Source organism: Gopherus evgoodei, chromosome 22 (assembly GCF_007399415.2).
Source record: "Gopherus evgoodei ecotype Sinaloan lineage chromosome 22, rGopEvg1_v1.p, whole genome shotgun sequence".
NCBI lineage: Eukaryota > Metazoa > Chordata > Testudines > Testudinidae > Gopherus > Gopherus evgoodei.
In genome coordinates, this window is record NC_044343.1 from 8,164,833 (window position 1) to 8,185,418 (window position 20,586).

Consider the following 20,586-nt stretch of genomic DNA (forward strand, 5'->3'; position numbering starts at 1 on the left):
TCAGCAAGGATGCGGCCCCAGACTAAGATGTCCCTGTGGAGGAGTGCATCTGCCTGGTGGTAGCAGTGTGTGTGCATGTGTGCACACACGCGTGCTCTTACATACCTATCTGGTCTGTGGTCTGCGGTGTGTGTACGGGAGTGGACCGTGCAGGGGTTGTGTTTATGCAGTGCCTGTCTTGTGGGTTGGTGGTGTGGCTGTGGGGGGCAGTGTCGGTGTGTATCTTTGTGGCGGGGTGTGAGTGTTGTTCTGTCTGTACAATGCCTGTCGCTTTCTGCTGGGGGGTGACGAGGGGGCATCGCTATCTTGCATTTGACTGCTGCGAGTTATTATGTATTCTCCCACGGTGCTCCGCGCTGTACAGACACACAACTGAAAGACAGCCCCTGCCCTAATCTCAGCCAAGAGACAACAGAGACAGACAGACAGATGAGCAAACGCACGGACATGATACGATATGGGTTAGCAAAACGAACGGGTGTCCCAGCTGCTGAACCGCTGTCTAGTTTTGTGTAGGCCTCGGGGCAAAGGAAGGTTTGGTGGCGGGATTGAAAGGATGTTGTGGATGTTTACGGGGAGCGTCTGCCCAGCGTGAGGGGTGGCAGGGGCGAAAGCACAAAGGGGCTTGTCTGGAGATGGAACGAGTGGGCCAGTCAGAGGCAGGAGTCAACATCTCGACACTGAATAAGGGCTGACGGGTCGGTGGGGCCAGGTGGTGAAGAGCCTTGGAGTTGAAGACAAGCAGCCTGGGTGGGAGGCCCTAGAGGGAGGACTGGATCCAAGATGACATGCTGGTTACGGGCCTGAGTGTTGGGGTCTGGGCAGAGGGTTGTGTCCAGGGGGGTTGTGCTGGGGTCTGGGCAGTGGGTTCTGTCAGGGGGATTGTGCTGGGGTCTGGGCAGTGGGTTGTGTAGGGGGTGTTGTGCTGGGGTCTGGGAAGTGGGTTGTGTCTGGGAGGGTTGTGCTGTGGTCTGGGAAGTGGGCTGTGTTGGGGGTGTTGTGCTGTGGTCTGGGAAGTGGGTTGTGTTGGGGTGTTTTGCTGGGGCCTGTGCAGCAGGTTGTCAGGTAAGTTGTGCTGGGGTCTGGGCAGTGGGTTGTGTATAGGGTGTTGTGCTGGGGTCTGGGCAGTGGGTCGTGGCAGGGGGGTTGTGCTGGGGTCTGGGCAGTGGGTTGTGGCAGGGGGGTTGTGCTGGGGTCTATGCAGTCGGTTGTGTTTTGCTGGGGTCTGAGCAGTGGGGTTGTCAGATGTGTTGTCCTGGGGTCTGGGCAGTGGGTTGTGTCGGGGGGGTTGTGCTGGGATCTGGGCAGTGGGTTGTGTCAGGGGAGTTGTGCTGGGGTCTGGGCAGTGGGTTGTGTCTAGGGGGTGTTGTGCTGGGGTCTAACAGTGGGTTGTTTCCGGGGGGGTTGTGCTGGGATCTGAGCACTGGGTTGTGTCAGGGGCAAGGGGCGGTTGTGCTGGGGTCTGGGTAGAGGGTTGTGTCGGGGGAGGGGTTGTGCTGGGGTCTGGGCAGTGGGTTGTGTCGGGGGGGTTGTGCTGGGGTCTGGGCAGTGGGTTGTGTTGGGAGGGGTTGTGCTGAGGTCTAACAGTCGGTTGTTTCCGGGGGGTGTATGCTGGGGTCTGGGCAGTGGGTTGTGTCGTGGGGGTTGTGCGGGGGTCTGGGCCGAGGGTTGTGTCACGGGAGGGGTTGTGCTGGGGTCTGGGCCGAGGGTTGTGTTGTGGGGGCGGGGGGTTGCGTGGCTGTCCCCGTGAGCTCCCCATCTCTGTCACTCACCTACATGTCGATTTTATGCCACTGAAGTGTTGAACAAAATCTAAAATGCCCCCTGCTCAGTACCTGGGTGGGAAAACACTGGGACCCAGCCAGAGCATCTCTCTGAACCCCCAAACCCAGCGAGACCCTCCTGCGACACTGGGGAGCACAGGGAGGGCGGAGGCTGGGACAGCTCTTTCGAGCCACCTGCCCAGGTTTTACATTCCCTGGTGCTAGATGACCCGGCGCTCCAGTCTCCTTGTGCTCGGTTCTGATCCAGTCCTTGGGGCTGGGGGACACATCATGCCCATGGGGGTGCCTGGGAGGAGGCACTGATGTGCCACGGGGCTGAGAGCCCAGACCTAGAGGAACTAGCGGCCTGCGCTGCATGATCAGGGATGTGGGGGGCAGGAGGGAAGGCCCCCGGGGCAGTCCGGTCCATGCTGTCTCTGCAAAATCAAATTTTCCTGCTTTCTATGGCCCTCCTTGGAGCTTGAGAGAGAGGGCTGGGGAGACCGGAGGAGAGGGCTAGGGGCAGAGCAGTGGGTTGGATGACAGAGGAGCGGGGGAGAGAGGGAAGGAGGAAGTGGAGGAGAGGGAAGGAGAGCGAGAGATGGGGGATGGATGGAGGGGGCTGAGCAGGACGTGGAAAAAACAGCTTTTCCCAGCATATTTGGGATTCTTTCGTCTGGGAATGACCCACTTACTTCACCCTTCAAAGAAACAATCCCCTCCCACCCAGGGCCTCCTCCAGAGGCAAAAGACAGCAGCTCTTGGCCCCCCGCCCAGTAGCCTCTGCCCCAAGCCCCCTCTGCCCAAGCGGTGATCCAGGCAGCCTGTGCCCTGGTCTGGGATCAAGGGCCCCTGGGAAGAGCAGAGAGTTTCCCAGCCGGGCCTCCCTGTGTCCCACCCTCTATGAGGAGGGTTGGCAGCCGGCCTCAGGCAGCGCTGGGCTCCCGCAGGGATGGGACGCTGCTCAGCTGCTGCCAAGAGGGGTGCCCGGCGGCGGGGCCGGTGCTTTGGGAACACAGGAGTCTGGGTTCTTTCCCTGCTGTCTCTGGGAACAACCATGGGCAGTTTCAGCGCTGGGACAACAGTTCCCAGTCACCACCAGTTTGGCACAGCAGCATTGCACAGAGGGGGTGGGACTTGCGTGGGGTCGCACCATGAGTCAGTGGCAGAACCGGGAACAGAACCCAGGAGTCCTGGCTCCCAAGAGCCCCTTGCTCTAACCACGGGATCATTCCCCTGCCAGAGTTGGGGCTAAAACCCCAGGTCCCCAGTCCCACACAGCCTTCCCCTATCCTGGCCACACAGGCAGGAGCCGAGAGCTCGGTGTGGAAGGGACCCTCCAACAGTAATGGAGCCGAGTGGGGGTGGGGAGCGTCTGTCTGACTCCCCCTAGCCCCCTCCTCGCTGGTCCCCCGGGCAGGGGGAAACCTGAGCCGTGCCCCCTTCCCACCCCCCATTGCAGGCCGTGATGGTGCCAAACAGCTGCTTTCATTAGCGCCTTTCAAACTGGAACGGCCGGACATTCCCTCTCCGTCCCCTTCTCGCCTTTTGGGGGCAGGGGTGTGGGTATGTGTGTGGGGGGGGGTGGGGGGGGCTGGTTTTCTCTGCCTGCCCCCTGCTGGCTGCTGACCACCACTGCACCCCCTGTCTCTCTGTGCCCCCGCAGGTGTGAAGGGCGCCCGTCCCTCCCGGAGACCATGACTCCGCCTTGTGCTCTGCTCATCCTGCTGCTGCTGCTGCTGGAGGGGGCAGCCGACGCCGCGTTCCCTGAAGAGCCCGGGCCCATTAGCGTGGCCCCCGGAGACTGTAAGTGAGGGACTGTGGAAGCGAGGGGGACCAGGCAAGGAAGAGCTAGTGGGGGCACAGTCTGGCCCAGAGGGGCCCTCAGCCAACTTTACAGTGCGGGTTCCTGGGGGGACGAAAGGGGGGCGTTCGCTCGCCAATCTCCCCAACCCCGGTTTCACTTGGAACATTGGGTCCCATCTTGGGGCAGATGCAGGGGAGCACAGGGGCAGGACGCTGACAGAACAGGGGGCTGCATCGGGGTGCAGGTGGCAGCTGCTTTGGGACGCAGGGGGCGGCTGCAGGGAGGTCAGGCCGGATGCGTCAGGTTGAGCAGGTGGCCTGGCGTGTGGAGGCTGGGTTGGTACTGGAGGGGTGGGACATTGGCAGAGCTAGGGGCGGTGGGAGGCTATTCCAAGCCAAAGATGGGAGTGTCTACAGGTCAGGATTGAGGGGCATCACCGAGGCCGGGGGCAGAACCTCGCTCCTGACCAATCAAACCGATTTGATGGGTGAGAACCCCCGGCTCAGCTGGGGCTGCAAAACTCAGCTCGCCTATGGCCTGGGCAAGACCAGAGCAGTGGGGCCGGGGGCTGGGGGAGGGCAGAGCAGGGGTGCTGTTGAAGAGGGGGAGCTAGCGGGTGCTGCTCTCCCCTGGCAGATGTGAAGCACTACTCGGTGTTCGTGGGCAGCGGGCTGAGCCACTTCTCCAGCCTGGACGGCAGCGGGGCAGAGAGACTTAACATCCAGCGCATGTTGAAGGTCAACAGGACTCTGTACATCGGCGACAGGTAACGCCCCCTTCGCAGGGCTGGGCATCCCTCTCTAATGGGGCCCCATGCCCCAGAGATGTCTGGGTGCCCCCTCCCCAAGATACAAGACACGGAATGCAGAGAAGAGAAGAGTCCTGGGGAGCCAGGGCAAGAAATGGGGGAAAGAGGAGAGGGATCTGGGGTGTGGGGGGTGAAAGGGGATTGAGGGGGTCAGGGGAGCAGGAGGGGATTCGGGGACTGGGGGGGAGAAGTAGGGGCAGGAGATCTCTGTGCTCCCAGCTGTCCTTTCCGCTTCCTCCTCCTTTCCTGCAGGCTGGCATGGTGGAGTGGCAGGGGAAGACCCAGAGGACCAGTAGGCCAGGCCAGGGGAGGGGACAGGACAGGTGTGTGGGGGGTGCACTCCACAGCCTGAGTCCCAAACAGGCAGAACCTGGGGAGGTGCACCCAGGTGCGCCATAGCAACCTGTAGCCTACAGGGAGGGAGGGGGAGAGAGGACGCTGGTGAGAGTGGAGGATGGGCTGAGGTCCCCCAGAGATGGGGTCCAGCCCCCCATGTGATAATGGAAATGGGGGTTCAGTGCTCCATTGATGCCAATGCGCCCCCCTGTGAGTCATTAATGGGCCTCTGCTGTCTGGCCCTCCAACAACGGTGGCCCTGATTGTTGGTTCTGACCTGCTATCCTCTGTCTTCTCCCCCCACAGAGAGGACCCCAAAACCTGCATCTCACACACCCCACCATGTGACTTCCCTCCCCTCACATGGAGCCCTCCCTATGAGTCTCACAGATCTGTGACCCTGCCCTTCACATGGGGACCCCACATGTGTCTCACAGCTCTGTGACTCCTCCCCTCACAGGGGGACCCCAATACGTGGCTCACAGCTCTGTGACCCCTCCCTTGTAAAGGCCGAAAGCCAGTTCTGAGCGTATAACTTGATATGACTTTGAACTAGGCTTTCCATCTCAGTGGCTGGTTAATGAAACACGCAACTATCATTTGTAAACACAGCGGCGGATCTGCAATTCTGGGCTTTGTGTGTTGGCTGGATGAACACAATTTGTTGGGGAAGAGTCAACATGGTTTCTGTAAAGGGAAATCATGCCTCACCATGACTAAAGCGGGATATGATAGAGGCCTATAAAATCATGACGGGTGCAGAGAAAGTAGATAAGGAAGTGTTATTTACTCCTCATAACACAAGAACGAGGGGTCACCAAATGACATTAATAGGCAGCCGATTTAAAACAAACAAAAGGAAATATTTCATCACCCAATGCACAGTCAACCTGTGGAACTCTTTGCCAGAGGATGTTGTGAAGGCCAAGACTATAATAGGGTTCAAAAAAGAACTAGATAAATTCATGGTGGATAGGTCCATCAATGGCTATTGGCAGGGATGGTGTCCCTAGCCTGTGTGTGCCAGGAGCTGGGAATGGGTGACAGGGGATGGATCACTTTGTGATTCCCTGTTCTGTTCATTTCCTCTGGGGCACCTGGATTGGCCACTGTTGGAAGAGAGATCATCTCCACGGACTGCCATTGACCCACCACCTTGGTTTCAAGGCTGGCCTTCGCTAGCCAGGCTCAACCTTCAGCCCTGCAGAGCCGTGGCGGCCAGTGTCATTTCTAGCCCAGCCCAGTCTGAGTCCTGATCAGGAGGCTGCCTCATACAACTGCCGCTGCAGCCGTCAGTTTGGTCGGCAGTGGAGTCTGGGACTGACTGGGCCCTGGAGGCTGATGTCTCCAGGGCAGGGTTGTGGCACATTGGCCAGGCAGTTAGTTGAGAGGACTCTTGCCCTGCTGTTGCCCAGGCTGCACCTGCTCTGGATACCAGCATGCAATGCTCCACCTAGACCTGAGAGGAGGTGTGAACCCCAAAGTCTACAGGGCCCAGCATGCAATACTCTGCCTCTCCTTGTGGAGGGGATGTGGGCTGTAGAAGACTACAGATCCCAGCATGCAGTGCTCCATCTAGCTCTGAGTGGCTTTCTGCTCAGCTTGAGCAATGCATGCTGGGAACTGTAGTTTCTGTAGGCTGCATCAGTGTTAAAAAAGGAGGGGTACATCATGCTCCACCAAAGCAGGCAGCCCTGGGCCCCTGCCCAGCGTATTCCCAGCATAGCCCTTGGCTGGGCAACATCTGGGCCCCCCTGCTGGCGGGTGCCGAGAAGGGAACGTTTTCCTGGCACTGTTGTCTGGGGGCTTCGTGCCGGGCACGCCAGCCCACGAGCATTAGAACACAAATGAATATAAATGTGTATTTAACTTGTCCATTCATTAGCCCAAATGTATCGGTTTTTGCCATCCAAGTTTAATTGAGATGAATAAAAACAGATCTGGCCACTCAGAGCATAAATTACCCACTCCCAGATCGGCTCCATGAATCATAATTTTGCCTCAGCACTTACACACCGGCAGCAGCACTTAGGCAGCGAACTTTTCACATCCAAGGCTGCCACTTAACTGCACCGATTATGGTGGAAACCACCCCCATAAATCAGCATAAAAAGCCAGATTGAGAAACAAATTGCCAGCGAGAGCCGCGTGATTTCCCCCAGAGCCGGGTCAGGCAGGGCTGGAGCAATGGAGCTGCCATGCGCTTGGGATACTGTGGATGCAGGGCCCAAGAATCATTCCCTTCATCCCATCATAGAATCATAGAATCTCAGGGTTGGAAGGGACTTCAGGAGGTATCTAGTCCAACCCCCTGCTCAAAGCAGGACCAATCCCCAACTAAATCATCCCAGCCAGGGCTTTGTCAAGCTGGGCCTTAAAAACCCTGTAGAGAAGGAGATTCCACCACCTCCCTAGGGAACCCATTCCAGGGCTTCACCACCCTCCTAGTGAAATAGTGTTTCCTAATATCCAACCTAAACCTCCCCCACTGCAACTTGAGACCATTGCTCCTTGTTCAGTCATCTGGTACCACTGAGAACAGTCTAGATCCATCCTCTTTGGAACCCCCTTTCAGGTAGCTGAAAGCAGCTATCAAATCCCCCCTCATTCGTCTCTTCTGCAAGCTAAATAATCCAGTTCTCTCAGCCTCTCCTCATAAGTCCCTCCACACCCTTCATTTCTTCACCCTTGTGTCCCACCCTGACACCAAGTGGCAGGACCTACTTCCCCCCACGTAGGGTGGGGAGCCCCGGTGGGCCAGCCCGTGCTCCACCCTGGTCCCACAGCCCGCTGGGGATGTTAGTTGGTGGCTCCTTCGCAGAGCTGTGAGCACGGGTGCGTACCACCTCCCCCAACACCTGCCCCTTTCACAGCAAGAGGGAGACCCTGGCAGGCATTTACATCGAGTGCACCAGGTTGCAGCTCCTCTTCTGGCTCCTCCAGAACCTCCTCCTCCTCCAGTCCTGCTGCACTTTTCCCTGCAACTCCTGATTTATGCACACCCCGTCCGTGTCCCCACGAAGTCGCGAGACCGCCTCGTCAACCTCCTCCTGACGCTGCTCAAGGTGGCCATCCACCCTACCAGGAGGAGGAAGTTGGACTGGGGGGAGCGGGGATTCTGCGACAGCAGAGCCTATTTCTGATCCCCCCTCAAGGCACATCTCTGGGTGGAGTTCCTCTGGGCCGTGTCTCCTGGCTGCCTGAGGAGCAGTGGGCACTGTCCGGGGTTCTCTGACTGGTGTCCCGCTCTGGATCCCTGCATTTGTCCCTGTCACTTTCACTCCCGGCCCTGATGTTTCATGTCATGTCCCCTGGAATGATTTGATTACTGGTTCTGGTGGCTCCTCCCCTTAGGATGTGGGCGGGCTTCTGCCCATCCCCAGTGATTCAATAGGTGCTATAATCACCCCCCACCCTACCCCACCATTAAGTGGCCATGCCCTGATTTGTCACCCAGACCCCATCTCCTAGGAGGCCCCAGCAGGTGTGTGCGACTCGCCCCTGTTCTCTCCGCAAACTCTTTGCCTGGCACTGGGGGAGGGGGAGGGCAGTTCGGCAGCAGCTGGATGAGCAGGGGATGATGCAGCTTCCTTAGAGAAGGAATTTTCGGCCAGCAGCTCCACATCCCTGATGGGGCTGAGAAGAGTGACCCGGAGGCATCTCTTCTCCCCCCGGCTTGCAGGCCTCTGCCTCTAATGAGGATGCGGCTCTGCTCGTTTGCCAGAGCCCCAGGAGACAGCAATTAGGGGGAAGTTTCCTGGAGGTTCATTAATGCACCATCACTTGTAATTGATGCAGGAGCCAGTCAGGTGGGGTAAGGGGGGTGTCACGGAGTGTGGGGGAGTCCGGCCCTGCACCCCTCTTCCGGGGACCCACAGTGACTCTTAGCCAGCCAGTAAAACAGAAGGTTTATTGGACAACAGGAACACAGGTTACAGCAGAGCTTGCAGGCACAGTCAGGACCCCTCCACCGAGTCCATCTGGGCTTTCAGGGTGCTTGGATCCTAGCTAGGATACCCTGAATTCTGCCCATCCAGCCCCAAGCCCAAACTCAAACTGCTTCCCTCTTGCCACTCCCTTCCTTTGTCCCCTTCCCGGGCAAAGGTGTTGACCTTTCCCCTCCCTTACCTAGCTCAGGTTACAGGCCCTGGCATCGTCCATCCCCTAAAGTCCTCCCCTGCTCTCCCACTCCTCACACAGTCCCTACTGCATCACAGGGGGGGCACCGTGAACCACCTGTGGGGGGGATGTGGAGGAGTGGAAGAGGCACAGGGACCAGCTGGTTGCTGGAAGGGGTGGGTATGCAGGGATGGGAAGGGGCCAGAGGGCAGGAAAGGGGGCAGGGACCAGTGGCAGGGTGGGGGTATTTGGGAAGTATATAGTAGCCAGTGGTGGAAATGGGGAGGGAGCTGGGGGGAAAGGTCCTAGGAAGGCATCTCTTTGAAATAGCCTTCGGATGTGATCCTTAGCTCCAGGGAGGAGGCTTGGAGCACAGGGCTCCCCCTCTCCCCATCCCACTGGGACCCCTCCTCCCTTCCCTGGTGAAGACCTCTGCTCCCCATGGGGATCCCCCCTCCTGTCCCTGGAGAGGAGCTTTGGCCACCCCCCAGCTGCGCAGAACAGGCTGTGGGAGAGGGGTTTGGGGGGGGCGGGATTGTCACGGTGACGGATGGATGTAGCGTCTCCCACGCCGATGGCAGACGCGTGTCAGTCCGAACACACTGGCGGGTGGCGGGGGAGGCAGGGGAGCCTCAGGCGTCCGGTGCTCTGGCAGCGCGGAAGTTAGCACCCATCCCTCCGCCCTGCTCTGCTAACCTTCCTCTCACCCGCTGCTGGCTGTGCCCAGCCTCGTGCGCCCAGCCTTGGGTCCCCCCTGCCTCTCCGTGCCCTCTGCAAGGACAACGCTAGCTGTGGGGATACGGCTTTGCTTGGCCATACAGTGCCCTGTGCTAGTGCCCAGCTCTGCTGCCGGCCACCTGGAGCCTGCGTGGGGCACATGGCCGGCCCGCCCTGGGAGCCCTGGGCATCCCTGCCTGTTGCCCTGGGATGAGTCTGGGACACAGGGCCTTCTGGGGCTGGCGGCACAGGCCCTGTGCTCCCCCAGACCCCGCTGTCCCTTTCCCGTCACGGACACCATGTGCCCCACAGTCAGAGCGGCCAGTGGAGTGCTTCCCATGTCAAACTGGGAAAATGCCCTCAACTGGCCAGGGAACAGCCTGCCCCACCCACCAGGCCCGGCTCTTACACTAGTGTGGGGGTGTGCCATGGGGTGGAGGAGGAAGGGGTGGTGTTTGGGGAGCATTTTTGTTTGGGGACTTGGAGTTGTTTAGGAATGTGTGTGAGTGTGACTGTGTGGTAGGACAATCCTAGAGATTGTCATGTGTTGGGGGGTGGTATTGGTGTTTGAGAGGTGGGTTATGAGTGGGTGACTGCTGGTGACTCGTTTGTGTGTTATGAGTGGTTAGGTTTGTTTGGGGATTTGGGAATGAATTGGGGTGCATACGGGGGAGGTTTTTGGGGGGTGACTCAGGGATGTGTGTTATGAGTGGGTAGGTTGGTAGGGAGAGGTTGGAGATGTTTTGGAGGATGTGTGATGGGGGCTGGCAGTGTGGGTTGAGGAGCGTTTTGTGTGCGTGTGGGTTGTGTAGGGCTGTGTATAACATTCACCTCCATGGCCTAGCACTCTCTCAGGCACCTGCCCACCTTCTCTTCCACCAGAGATAACCTGTACCGGGTGAGCCTGGAGCCTGCCACAGCCAGCGAGATGCGCTACCAGCGGGTAAGTGCCGGGCCTTGGGTTTGGCGGCACTGCAGGTCTCTCCCAGGCCCCTGGGGCTGGCCCCCCATGCCTCTGCCAGGGACCGGCCTCACTTATTCATGGGCTCAGAGCGAAGCTGCTGCCTTGGGGTGGGAGCCTGAGCGCAGGATCTCTCCAGGCAGTTCCAGGAGCAGGTCACACAGCCCCGGGGGCTCCTAGCAATTAGAAGCCCTGAGCAGGTGTCCGAGGTACAGACGTCAGCCCAGCCCCTGAGGTCACCACTGGCATGCAGGGGGCAGCATGCCTGGGCTGGTCTCTTCCCTCTGTGCATAGAGATGCTCAGGCAGCTTCCAGCAATGTGCCCAATGCAGGGAGCTGAGACCCAGCCAACTCATCTCGCTGATGGCTATGGCAGGGTGAGGCTAACTCTGTGCAGGGGGAGCAGCTGCAGCTACGGCTGGAGGAAATCTGGACCTTTCGCTCACCTGAGTTTGACCTGAGTTCCTTGTTGCTTTTATACCCAGAAATTGACGTGGGGGTCGAACCCGCACGACATCAGCATCTGCCGGATGAAGGGGAAGCATGAGGTAAGGATGCGGCCTGCCCCCTGCCTGGCCTGCAGGGGCGGGGGGGGGGCTGGAGGGGAAGTGAGGTATCCCCTGTATATTGCCCCAGCTCTCTGCCCCCCACTCCTCTCAGGCTAGGACTCCAAGTTGCTCACCATCACTCAAAATAGTGGCACCACGCTGTGCACACTGGTGCCAGGATTCACGCTCCCAGCGTGGGCGTGCGCCGGGATCACTGCTGCCAATACGCCCACTCCCACAACTATTCACTGAGCACACTGGCCTTGTTTGGTGCTCCAGCTCTCTGGCCAGCTCCCCCCTTTGCCTTTCCGCTCGCTGTGGGGTGATCGGCGTGGGCCCCACCGTGAGCTGCGTTTGTCATACTCTCTGCCTTTTAACTCTCTGCAAACATTTGTGTCAAATGTGATTTATTAGATGCTAGTATAATTGGCTTTGTAATTAATTATTTCTGGTCTGGTGATCAGAACAGACACATCTCATAATCGGTGAGAAATCCAATTTCCAGATTCCATTAATGCCTCCTCAGGCTGAAAACGGCAGAGCACCAGGCTCCCCAGAGAGTGGCGGCCTGGTGCCCCGCTGGATCCGAACCCAGGCCAGCGGGAGCTCTGGCTCACAATTACAGCCAGGAAGTGGATTAAATCAGCATTAGCTGAACGGGGTGCTATCTCGTTAAACATCTGAGGGCCAGACTCTGAGCCCGCTTACACCAGTTTGAATTGGGAGTGAATCTGTTCACACCCAAAGAATTACTCCAGATCGACACCCAGTGTAAGGGATGGGAGAATCTGACCCACAATCGTCCTAAAACATCGGAGGTCAACGTTTTCAGACTTTGGGGTCTGAGAGTGGGATTTTCAAGAGAACCTAATGGAATTGGGCACCCGGTTCCCACTGAATTCTCGTGGCATTTGAGATCCCAGTTCCATTAGCCTGTAGCCGCGAGTCCATACCTAGACACCTCTGTACAAGTGGCCTCAATTTCGGTGGTACGGACTACCTGCAGCATCCGTGCAGTGGAAGTTTTGGCTGATCGGCAGCACAACCCCCCCCATTCCCTTTCTTTCCCACTCCTCTCCCTACAGTGTGTTCTCTTTCAACACCCACTTCCCAGTCTCTGTATCACCCTTCACTCAAGCCTCCCTCTCTAACTCAATCCAATGGGCGCCTGTGAGAATCCAGCTATTTACATGGTTATCTCAGGGTCCCAGTCCTGTTTGAAAATCCAACGTCAAGTGCCTAACCATAGGCACCCAGGTGTGGACATTGTGCCTGTCTTGGGGGAAGGCTTTTCAAAAGGCAGAAATTGGACCTAAGCACCCAACTCCCCTAGACTTTCAGTGGGGGGTGGGCACCTACCCTTCCCTTTCTGCCTTTGATAAATTCCCTCCTCGTCTTCTCCATTTGACAAATAACGCCTCAGCTCCGAACACACACAGAGGGTTTGAACAACCAGGCTGGCTCCTGGGAAGAAGGAAAACAGGCTCGTCAGTTTCACGGCTCTCCCTAGTCAGTTTCATTTTCAGCTTCTCCAGCCCGGGTTACAAGGCTGTTGGGATTGGGGCTCTGAGGCTGCTGGGGAATTTTTACTTCTTAATTTTTTGAACAGTTGCCGGTGGAGATTTTTTTGGTTAATTACCCCTTTCTGTTGATCTGAGGTTTTTTTAAATTTTGGAGCCTGACATGGGGCACAGGTGAGGGTTTAAAGGACTGTTGCCCTCCCCATCCCCCTCCCCATCCCCAAACCAAGACCAGTTTTTATTCCTTGCAAATGAGGGAACGCTCATCAACAGCAACTTGGAACCCCTGGCAGGTTCCTGAGCCTCGCACGGGCACACACCCGGCCCCCGCAGCCTCTCCCGCACCTCTGAGCTTTGCAGAAGCATTTTCAGCGGTTTCCATCCACCCCTGCCCTTGCTCACGTCTTGTCTCTCTGCCCAGGCAGCTTCACAGGTTTTCGGCCTCTCTTTGTTTCCCAATCAAAGCGCATGAATGCGTGTTTCCATGGTTTCCTAGCAGGCCTGGAAAAATGGCGCTTTAAGGTGCTTGGTTGGATTCTTTTTTTTTTTTTCCCCACTGCACATTTTTTAAGGCCTCGTTCCTGGAGCTTTGGTTCACGAGGGCCAACTGTGGGGGGTGCAGGTGACCATCTGCCCCTAACCTTGCCTCTCATCTGTTTGTGTCCACCCTGCCATCTGGAGTGGCACCTGGAGCTGGCAGAAGGAGCCCATCTGCATCCAGCCAGTGATGCCTCTGTGCAAGGTTAAAAGGGCCACTGTCAGGTTACGAATCCGGCATGCAAAATCATTCCCTCACCTGGGCAGCCAACGGCATCACAGATGACTAAGGCTGGATGGATTTTTAACACCTCTTTGTTGCCTCTGTGCATGCATATTGTCCCCTTTTGGCATTTTCCTCCAATTGGACAATGAAGCTAAGCGAAGCCTTTAACTAGTGGGATGTCTGGGTTCCCAGGCATAGCCCAGTCACACTGCAGTGTTCTCAGTGCAAACCCTCCAGAGCGTTTTAAATAGAAGCAGAAAACTGTTCCAGCCTAGATTTAAAAACAAAAGCAACAGGGAGACATTGCTAGCTAGATGACTAGATAGATAGAGGGGTTTGCTTAGAGATAGGTGGAGTTTATAGAGGGTGTGCATGGAGATGGATAGATGGGGATGCAAATGAAGGGAGAGATAGATAGATAAAGAGATTGATAGAGGATTGATAGAGGTATTCCGTACCACCGAAATGGGTAGCTAGCTAGGTAGGAATGCATGGGGGTGAATGTAGGGGGATGCATGGGGTGGATAGATGGGTGGATGGCTAAATAGCTACAGATGAATGGGGATGGATGGATAGATAGATTAGATGGGTGGCTGGGTAGATAGGATGGATGGATATATGGGGTGGATATATGGGTGGATGGATAGAGATGAATAGGCATGGGTGGATGGATAAATAGATTAGGTGGGTGGCTGGGTAGATAGGATAGATGGATACAGGGTGATTCATGGGATGGGTATATGGGTGGATGGATAGGGATGGATGGGTGGATGGATAGATTAGATGGGTGGGTGGGTAGATGGATGGATGGATAGAGATGAATGGGGATGGATGGATGGATAGATTAGATGGGTGGGAGGATAGATAGGATGGGTAGATACAGGAGGTGGATAGATGGGTGGATGGGTAGGGATGAATGGGGATGGATGGATGGATAGATTAGATGGGTGGATGGGTAGATAGAATGGATAGATACATGGGGTGGATAGATGGGTGGGTCGGTAGGGATGGATGGGTGGATAGTTGGGGGATAGGGATGGATGGATGGGTGGATAGTTTCGATAGGTGGGTGGGTAGATGGGTGGATGGATAGGGACGAATAGGGATGGATGGATGGATGGATAGATAAGATGGGTGACTGGGTAGATAGGATGGATGGATACGGGGTGCATGATGACTGAGAGAGATGTATTTCTTTACCTTTACCGTACGTGGGGCAAGGCTCCCTGACCATGTCCTTTGAAGGTTGTGCTTTCCCTGATGTAGTGAGATTGCTGCCTGGTGCGGTCCTCACCCCATGGCACGGTGCTGGGCCCAGCAGGCATCAAGGTGGCCGGACCAGCCCACAGTTTGGCCAGCTGAGTGCATGAAGCCAAATTCTGCTCCCCGTTACCAGGCTCCCGCCCCACGCCCAGGAGTTCTATGAGCAGGAACAGGCCCGTCCTCTCAGGTTGGCCCAAAGCAACGTTTCCCAACTCCTTCCCCTGCAGCGTAATCACAGCGCGCTGGGCGGGGCCGCTGGCTCTGACCCCCCTCCCCTGTCCTCTCCAGGCAGAGTGCCGGAACTTCGTCAAGGTGCTGCTGGTGAGAAACGAGAGCACGCTCTTCGTGTGTGGGACCAATGCCTTCAACCCCATCTGCGCCAACTACAGTGTGAGTCACCCCCGCCCCACCCAGCCAGGGACGGAGAACGCGGCCTTTGGGGGTCTACCCACGGGGCGGGGCCCACTTGTGTGTGTCAGGGGCAAGGGGCGGGGGGCACCTCTCTGTGCGCAGGGTCTGCCCGTGTTCGGCACTCATGCACGTAGGGGGGTGTGTCCCATGTGTGTCGCGAACATGTGTATGTGGCACGTGCTCATGTGTTTAGCGTGGAGTGGAGCGTGTGTGTCCCATGTACGTGCTCCGGTGGCTGGCGTGTGTCCTGCACGTATGGTGTGTATGTCGTGCGGGTCCGTGTGTAGCATGCAGGCATCGTTTGGGCATGTAACATATATATATAGTATGTTCGCATGTGCAGAGTCCCACATGTGTAGCATGGGCCCCTGTGTAGCATTTGTGGGTCTCTGTGTCATTTAATCACTGACTGTACAAGTGTATTTCCCTGACCCCCCTGCCCTGCCTGGGGACTCTCCCCTTTGGGCACACGGTGCCCTGTTCCTTCTGGGGCTGCTTTCCTTATGCTCCTCAGCGCGGGCAGAGGGGTCGGGCAAAGTGCAGGGCATGAGCACCCACTGCATCCCCCTTGCCCTGGGGAGCAAGGAGCAGTGGCAGCGGCCCAGCCCTAGGGGAACTGCCTGTGGTGCTTGGGGCAAGCTTCTGGGATGGAGCAAAGCTGGGGGGAGGGTGTCAATGGGGCAACACAGTGCACTGGAGACATTCCCTCATCAGGCCCGGATCTCTGCATCTCCCCATGGGGGCTGTCCCTGCTCCCTATGCTGAACCCCGGTCACCTCCTTGCCAGGCCCCAGAGGACAGACAGAACGCAGAGCTGATAAGCACCAGTTCTGCAAAGGTCCTGGCCCAGTGCGAAGGAGGCCGGGCTACGGTGAAGGTACCGGCCCGGTGTGAAGGAGGCCGGGCTGTGGTGAAGGGCCCGGCCTGGCGCGAAGGAGGCCAGGCTATGGCAAAGGGCCCGGCTCGGCGTGAAGAAGGCCAGGCTACGGTGAAGGGCCTGGCCCGGGGTGAAGGAGGCCAGGCTATGGCAAAGGGTCCGGCCCGGCACGAAGGAGCCCGGGCTGCGGTGAAGGGCCTGGTCCGGCGCGAAGGAGGCCGAGCTGTGGCAAAGGGCCCAGCCCGGTGCGAAGGAGGCCGGGCTGTGGCGAAGGGCCCAGCCCAGCGTGAAGGAGGCTGGGCTGCGGTGAAGGGCCTGGTCCGGCGCAAAGAAGGCCAGGCTGCGGTGAAGGGCCTGGCCTGGCGCAAAGGAGGCTGGGCTGTGGTGAAAGGCCCGGCCCGGTGCGAAGGAGGCCGGGCTGCAGGAAGGCCCCGACCCAGCGCGAAGGAGGCCGAGCAACGAAGAGCCCGGGAGGGAGCGGTGAAGCAGGGCGCAAGGCAAAGAGTCACAGTGTATCCAATATTGATGGGAACAGATGACACTAACCCGCGCTGCTGTCGTCCCCTGGCACAGCAGAGCAGGACAAGACAGGCCAGGGAGCAGCATGTTCCAGGGAGAAGCCAAGGAGGCGTCCGTGGTGGGACTCCTAAGCGGGTGGGACCTAAACTAGAGAGTGGCCCCCGCTCAGGCATGGATCTGATGGCACCAGGCTGATGGGGCAGGAGCCTGGGGAACCTCCTGAAGCCAAGAGGGGATGGGGGTGCAGGCTGTATGAGAGGCAGCCTGGCCCAGCCTGGGGCTCAGGAGAGACAGGTTCTATTGCCGTCTCTGGGGTGTGACCGTGGGCAAGTCATTTCCCCTCGCCGTGCCTCAGTTTCCCCTTCTTTGCCCATTTAGACTGTAAGGTCTTTGAGGCTGGGTCTGTGTGTGTGCCCAGCACCCAGCATGGTGGCAGCACTCGGCACCCCGACAGGCCAGTCACTTAATGAGTTGCCTGGTTGTGGATTTAGGGGCCTGGCTTTAGTCGCCTGCTGAGTTTGCTGTTCGTGGGCGAGTGCGGGGAGGCTGGGAGTTGTCAGGCCCCGGTGCGAACTTATCACCTCTCTCCCTCTCCTTAGATGGACACCTTGGAGCCCATTGGAGACAGCATCAGCGGCATGGCCCGGTGCCCCTACGATCCCAAACATGCCAATGTCGCCCTCTTCACAGGTCAGTACCACCCAGCCTGCTCCCTGCTCTTGGGCGGGTGGGGGCGGGTGGGGGGTGGAGGGGAACGTCTCTGCTTGGACTCAGTGCTGAGCTCCCCGAAGTGAGCCCACCTGGCCTGCGGGACAACATGCCAAATTGGCGGCTTCGTTGTCTTTTTGATTTTCTTCCTTCTTTCTTTCTTTCGTTTGTTCATTTTTTCTTTTGCTTTACTTACCTTCCTTTTGTCATTTTGTCCGTCGACTCCGATAAATACCCATTTATCTGTCTGTCTTGCAGTGTTGTGGTAGCCGTGTTGGTCCCAGGATATGAGAGAGACAAGGTGGGTGAGGTCATATCTGTTACTGGACCAACGTCTGTTCGTGAAAGAGACGAGCTTTTGAGCTACACAGAGCTTGTCTTCAGCTCGCTGTCGCTCGGCAGCTTCTCTAGCACCAGCAGACGTCGGTCCAATAAAAGATATCACGTCGCCCACCTTTTCTCTCTCATTATCTCTCTCTCTCTCTCTCTCTCTCCTCATACATACCCCAATATCTATCTATCTATCCCCATATGTTCCCCAATATCTATCTATCTATCTGTCCCCATATGTTCCCCAATATCTATCTATCTATCTATCTATCTATCTATCTATCTATCTATCTATCTATCTATCCCCATATGTTCCCCAATATCTATCTATCTATCTATCTATCTATCTATCTATCTCTGTCTCCATACACACCCCAATATCTATCTATCTATCTATCCCCATACATACCCCAATATCTATCTATCTATCTATCTATCTATCTATCTCCATACATACCCCAATATCTATCTATCTATCTATCCCCATACATACCCCAATATCTATCTATCTATCTATCTATCTATCTATCTATCTCTGTCTCCATACACACCCCAATATCTATCTATCTATCTATCTATCCCCATACATACCCCAATATCTATCTATCTATCTATCTATCTATCTATCTATCTATCTATCTCTGTCTCCATACACACCCCAATATCTATCTATCTATCTATCCCCATACATACCCCAATATCTATCTATCTATCTATCTATCTATCTATCTATCTATCTATCTATCTATCTCTGTCTCCATACACACCCCAATATCTATCTATCTATCTATCTGTCTCCATACACACCCCAATAGCTGTCTATCACCCCAGTATCTATCAATCTATCTATTTCCTCTCTCTCCTTGGCAGGCGGGATGCTGTTCACAGCCACGGTGACGGATTTCCTGGCAATCGACACGGTGATCTACCGGAGCCTGGGGGACAGCCCCACTCTGCGCACCGTCAAGCATGACTCCAAGTGGTTCAAAGGTGGTTTCCCATCCCTACAGAGGCCCAGAGGCCATTCCCAGTGGGGTAGGGGGAGGGGGAGAATGTTCTGTCCTAGGGACCAAGCTGGATCTGATGTGGGGGCTGAGTTACCTGCTGCCTTAGAAAGTTGCTCATCTTGGAGGCTCCTGTGGCAGCTACCCCTACACTGCTCCCGGGCCACTCCCGCCAGGCCCTGTCTCAGGGCGAGGGTGCCCCGCAGGGAACATGCCCTGCTGACTCTCATTGGGTTCCCCCCGCCCCCCTCCCCGCTTCCCGTGGCTAGGCCCTGACTCTCTTGCATTTGCCCTTCTCCCGCCAGAGCCCTACTTTGTCCACGCTGTGGAGTGGAAGAGTCACGTCTATTTCTTCTTCCGGGAGATCGCCATGGAGTTTAATTACCTGGAAAAGGTGAGGCGCCTTCCTGGGCTGCATGGCCCAGATGCAGCCAGCGCTTTCCAGGGGCTCTACTTCCTCGCTTCCCTGGGTGAAGCCTTGGAGACAGGCTGGGGTGGAGAATGGCGATCACAGGCCTCGGGAACCACATGGACGACCGATGGTTCTGTGGGCAGTGAATCCTTCTCACCCGTGGATATGAATTTACAGGGCAAAGTACTGGGAGGATTGCCTTCATTTCAAAGCTGCACGCGGAGGCAGCAGCTGGGCTCAGGGTCCTATTGTGCAAGGCACTGCACAGACACAGGGAGAGACAGACCCTGCCCCAGCTGAGATCAGGGCCCTGCTGTGCAAGGCGCTGCACAGACACACAGGGAGAGAAAGTCCCTGCCCCAGCTGAGATCAGGGCCCCGCTGAGCAGGGCACTGCACAGACACACATGAGACAGTCCCTGTCCCAAAGCACATATTGTGTAAGCAGGCAAGCCAGACAAAGGCAGGGGAGGGAGAGGCACAGAGAGGGGAAGTGACTTGCCCACGATCACCCAGCTGGTCAGTGGCGCAGCAGGGAATAGATCCCAAGTCTCCTAAGTCCCAGTCCCGTGCCCTGCTCCGCCCTGCTGTCTCTCCAACGGGGCCCCAGCGCATGTCTGCAAAGGCAGGTTCTGGGCAGATGTGGAGGAGAGGTCGCAACCTGGGAGGGTGGGGCATTTGCCCTGGGGCTGTTCCAGACAGGTGGGGAGACCTGTAGCAAAGCAGAGCCAGGCAGGGAATGTCCGGGGCGCCCTCAGGGAGTGAGGCTGCCGGGTGTGTGGGGAGACCCGGCAAGGGCCCTGATCTCCAGTGGGTCTGTTGGAGCTGGAGTCAGGGGGGCTGTGGACCTTGAGCCACAAGCGAAAGGGCGCTGGCACCATTCTGGCTTCCCATTTGCAGGCCAGACTGGAGGGGCAGTTCCCCCGTCTACCCACAACTCTGCTGATCCTGGGTGCTGGCATCCATGAGCTACCAGAGAAGGGAAACTGCCATCCCCGTGCCAGGCCTTAAACACTGGCCTGGGACCTGGGGATGGGTCGGACAGAAGATCCACCCACAGGAGCATCTTCAGGCCAGGCTGTAACGGGTGGGGGCACAGAGACCGCTGCATGGGAGTTAGCCACACTCCGCCCCCCAAAGCTCAATCGCTCCCTTCCTCCCTCCACAATCCTGGGCCACTGACTAGCCGGGGGGCAGGCGGCAGAGCAGCTCCGATGTGGGCAGGCGGGGACAGAAGGCAGCTCATTGGCTGGGCTGGGAGGGCAGCGGGCGTAGGTGCCTTCTCCCCGTGACACCCCCATCCTGGCTGCAGGTGGTGGTGTCCCGGGTGGCGCGGGTGTGTAAGAACGACAAGGGCGGCTCGCAGCGCGTGCTGGAGAAACAGTGGACGTCCTTCCTCAAGGCCCGGCTGAACTGCTCCGTGCCGGGAGACTCGCATTTCTACTTCAACGTCATCCAGTCGGTGACAGACATCCTGTACCTGGACGGGCGGCCCGTGGTGCTGGCTGTCTTCTCCACACCCTCCAACAGGTCGGTCCTCCTCAGCCACGGGGAAGGGAGGGGCCCTGGGCACCGTGTCCAGCTGGGGGTCTCTCCCTGCTGATCATTTTGCCCCCAGCTGATGTTAGCGCCACCTTCCCAAAGGAGCAGGCCTCTGCCCCGGCCAGCTTGGGGACCCAATCCTGCAGTCTGCCCAGGCAAAGCTCCCCCAGGCTAGTGGA

General features: G+C 57.5%; 2 protein-coding genes across 4 annotated transcripts in view; both read left to right on the forward strand.

Moving 5' to 3' along the window:
* Window positions 1-20,586, forward strand: part of SEMA6B (semaphorin 6B) — a 93,600-nt gene that overhangs the window by 53,201 nt on the left and 19,813 nt on the right. For 2 of the 3 annotated variants that reach the window (XM_030540593.1, XM_030540592.1), the window contains exons 2-10: window positions 3,430-3,569; window positions 4,207-4,336; window positions 10,433-10,493; window positions 10,997-11,059; window positions 14,894-14,995; window positions 17,012-17,102; window positions 18,321-18,440; window positions 18,760-18,848; window positions 20,178-20,395. In XM_030540593.1, the coding sequence (XP_030396453.1) occupies window positions 3,461-3,569; window positions 4,207-4,336; window positions 10,433-10,493; window positions 10,997-11,059; window positions 14,894-14,995; window positions 17,012-17,102; window positions 18,321-18,440; window positions 18,760-18,848; window positions 20,178-20,395 (983 nt within the window). In that variant the 5' untranslated portion in view covers window positions 3,430-3,460. Of the gene's footprint in view, window positions 1-3,429; window positions 3,570-4,206; window positions 4,337-10,432; window positions 10,494-10,996; window positions 11,060-14,832; window positions 14,996-17,011; window positions 17,103-18,320; window positions 18,441-18,759; window positions 18,849-20,177; window positions 20,396-20,586 lie in introns of those variants that run through there. The other variant, XM_030540594.1, reaches the window with a different exon arrangement.
* On the forward strand, window positions 15,006-17,005 carry LOC115638705. Its single transcript, XM_030540616.1, has 2 exons — window positions 15,006-15,893; window positions 15,933-17,005. The coding sequence occupies exons 1-2, from the start codon at window positions 15,753-15,755 to the stop codon at window positions 16,605-16,607; spliced, it is 816 nt and encodes a 271-aa protein (XP_030396476.1). The 5' UTR covers window positions 15,006-15,752; the 3' UTR covers window positions 16,608-17,005.

Excerpts from the sequence above, each read along its gene's own strand:
- LOC115638705 (XM_030540616.1), top strand. The coding sequence starts at position 15,753 with ATGGGGGCTGTCCCTGCTCCCTATGCTGAACCCCGGTCACCTCCTTGC. Across the intron at positions 15,894-15,932 it reads GAGGCCGGGCTACGGTGAAG|GGCCCGGCCTGGCGCGAAGG; the intron begins GTACCGGCCCGG and ends GCTGTGGTGAAG.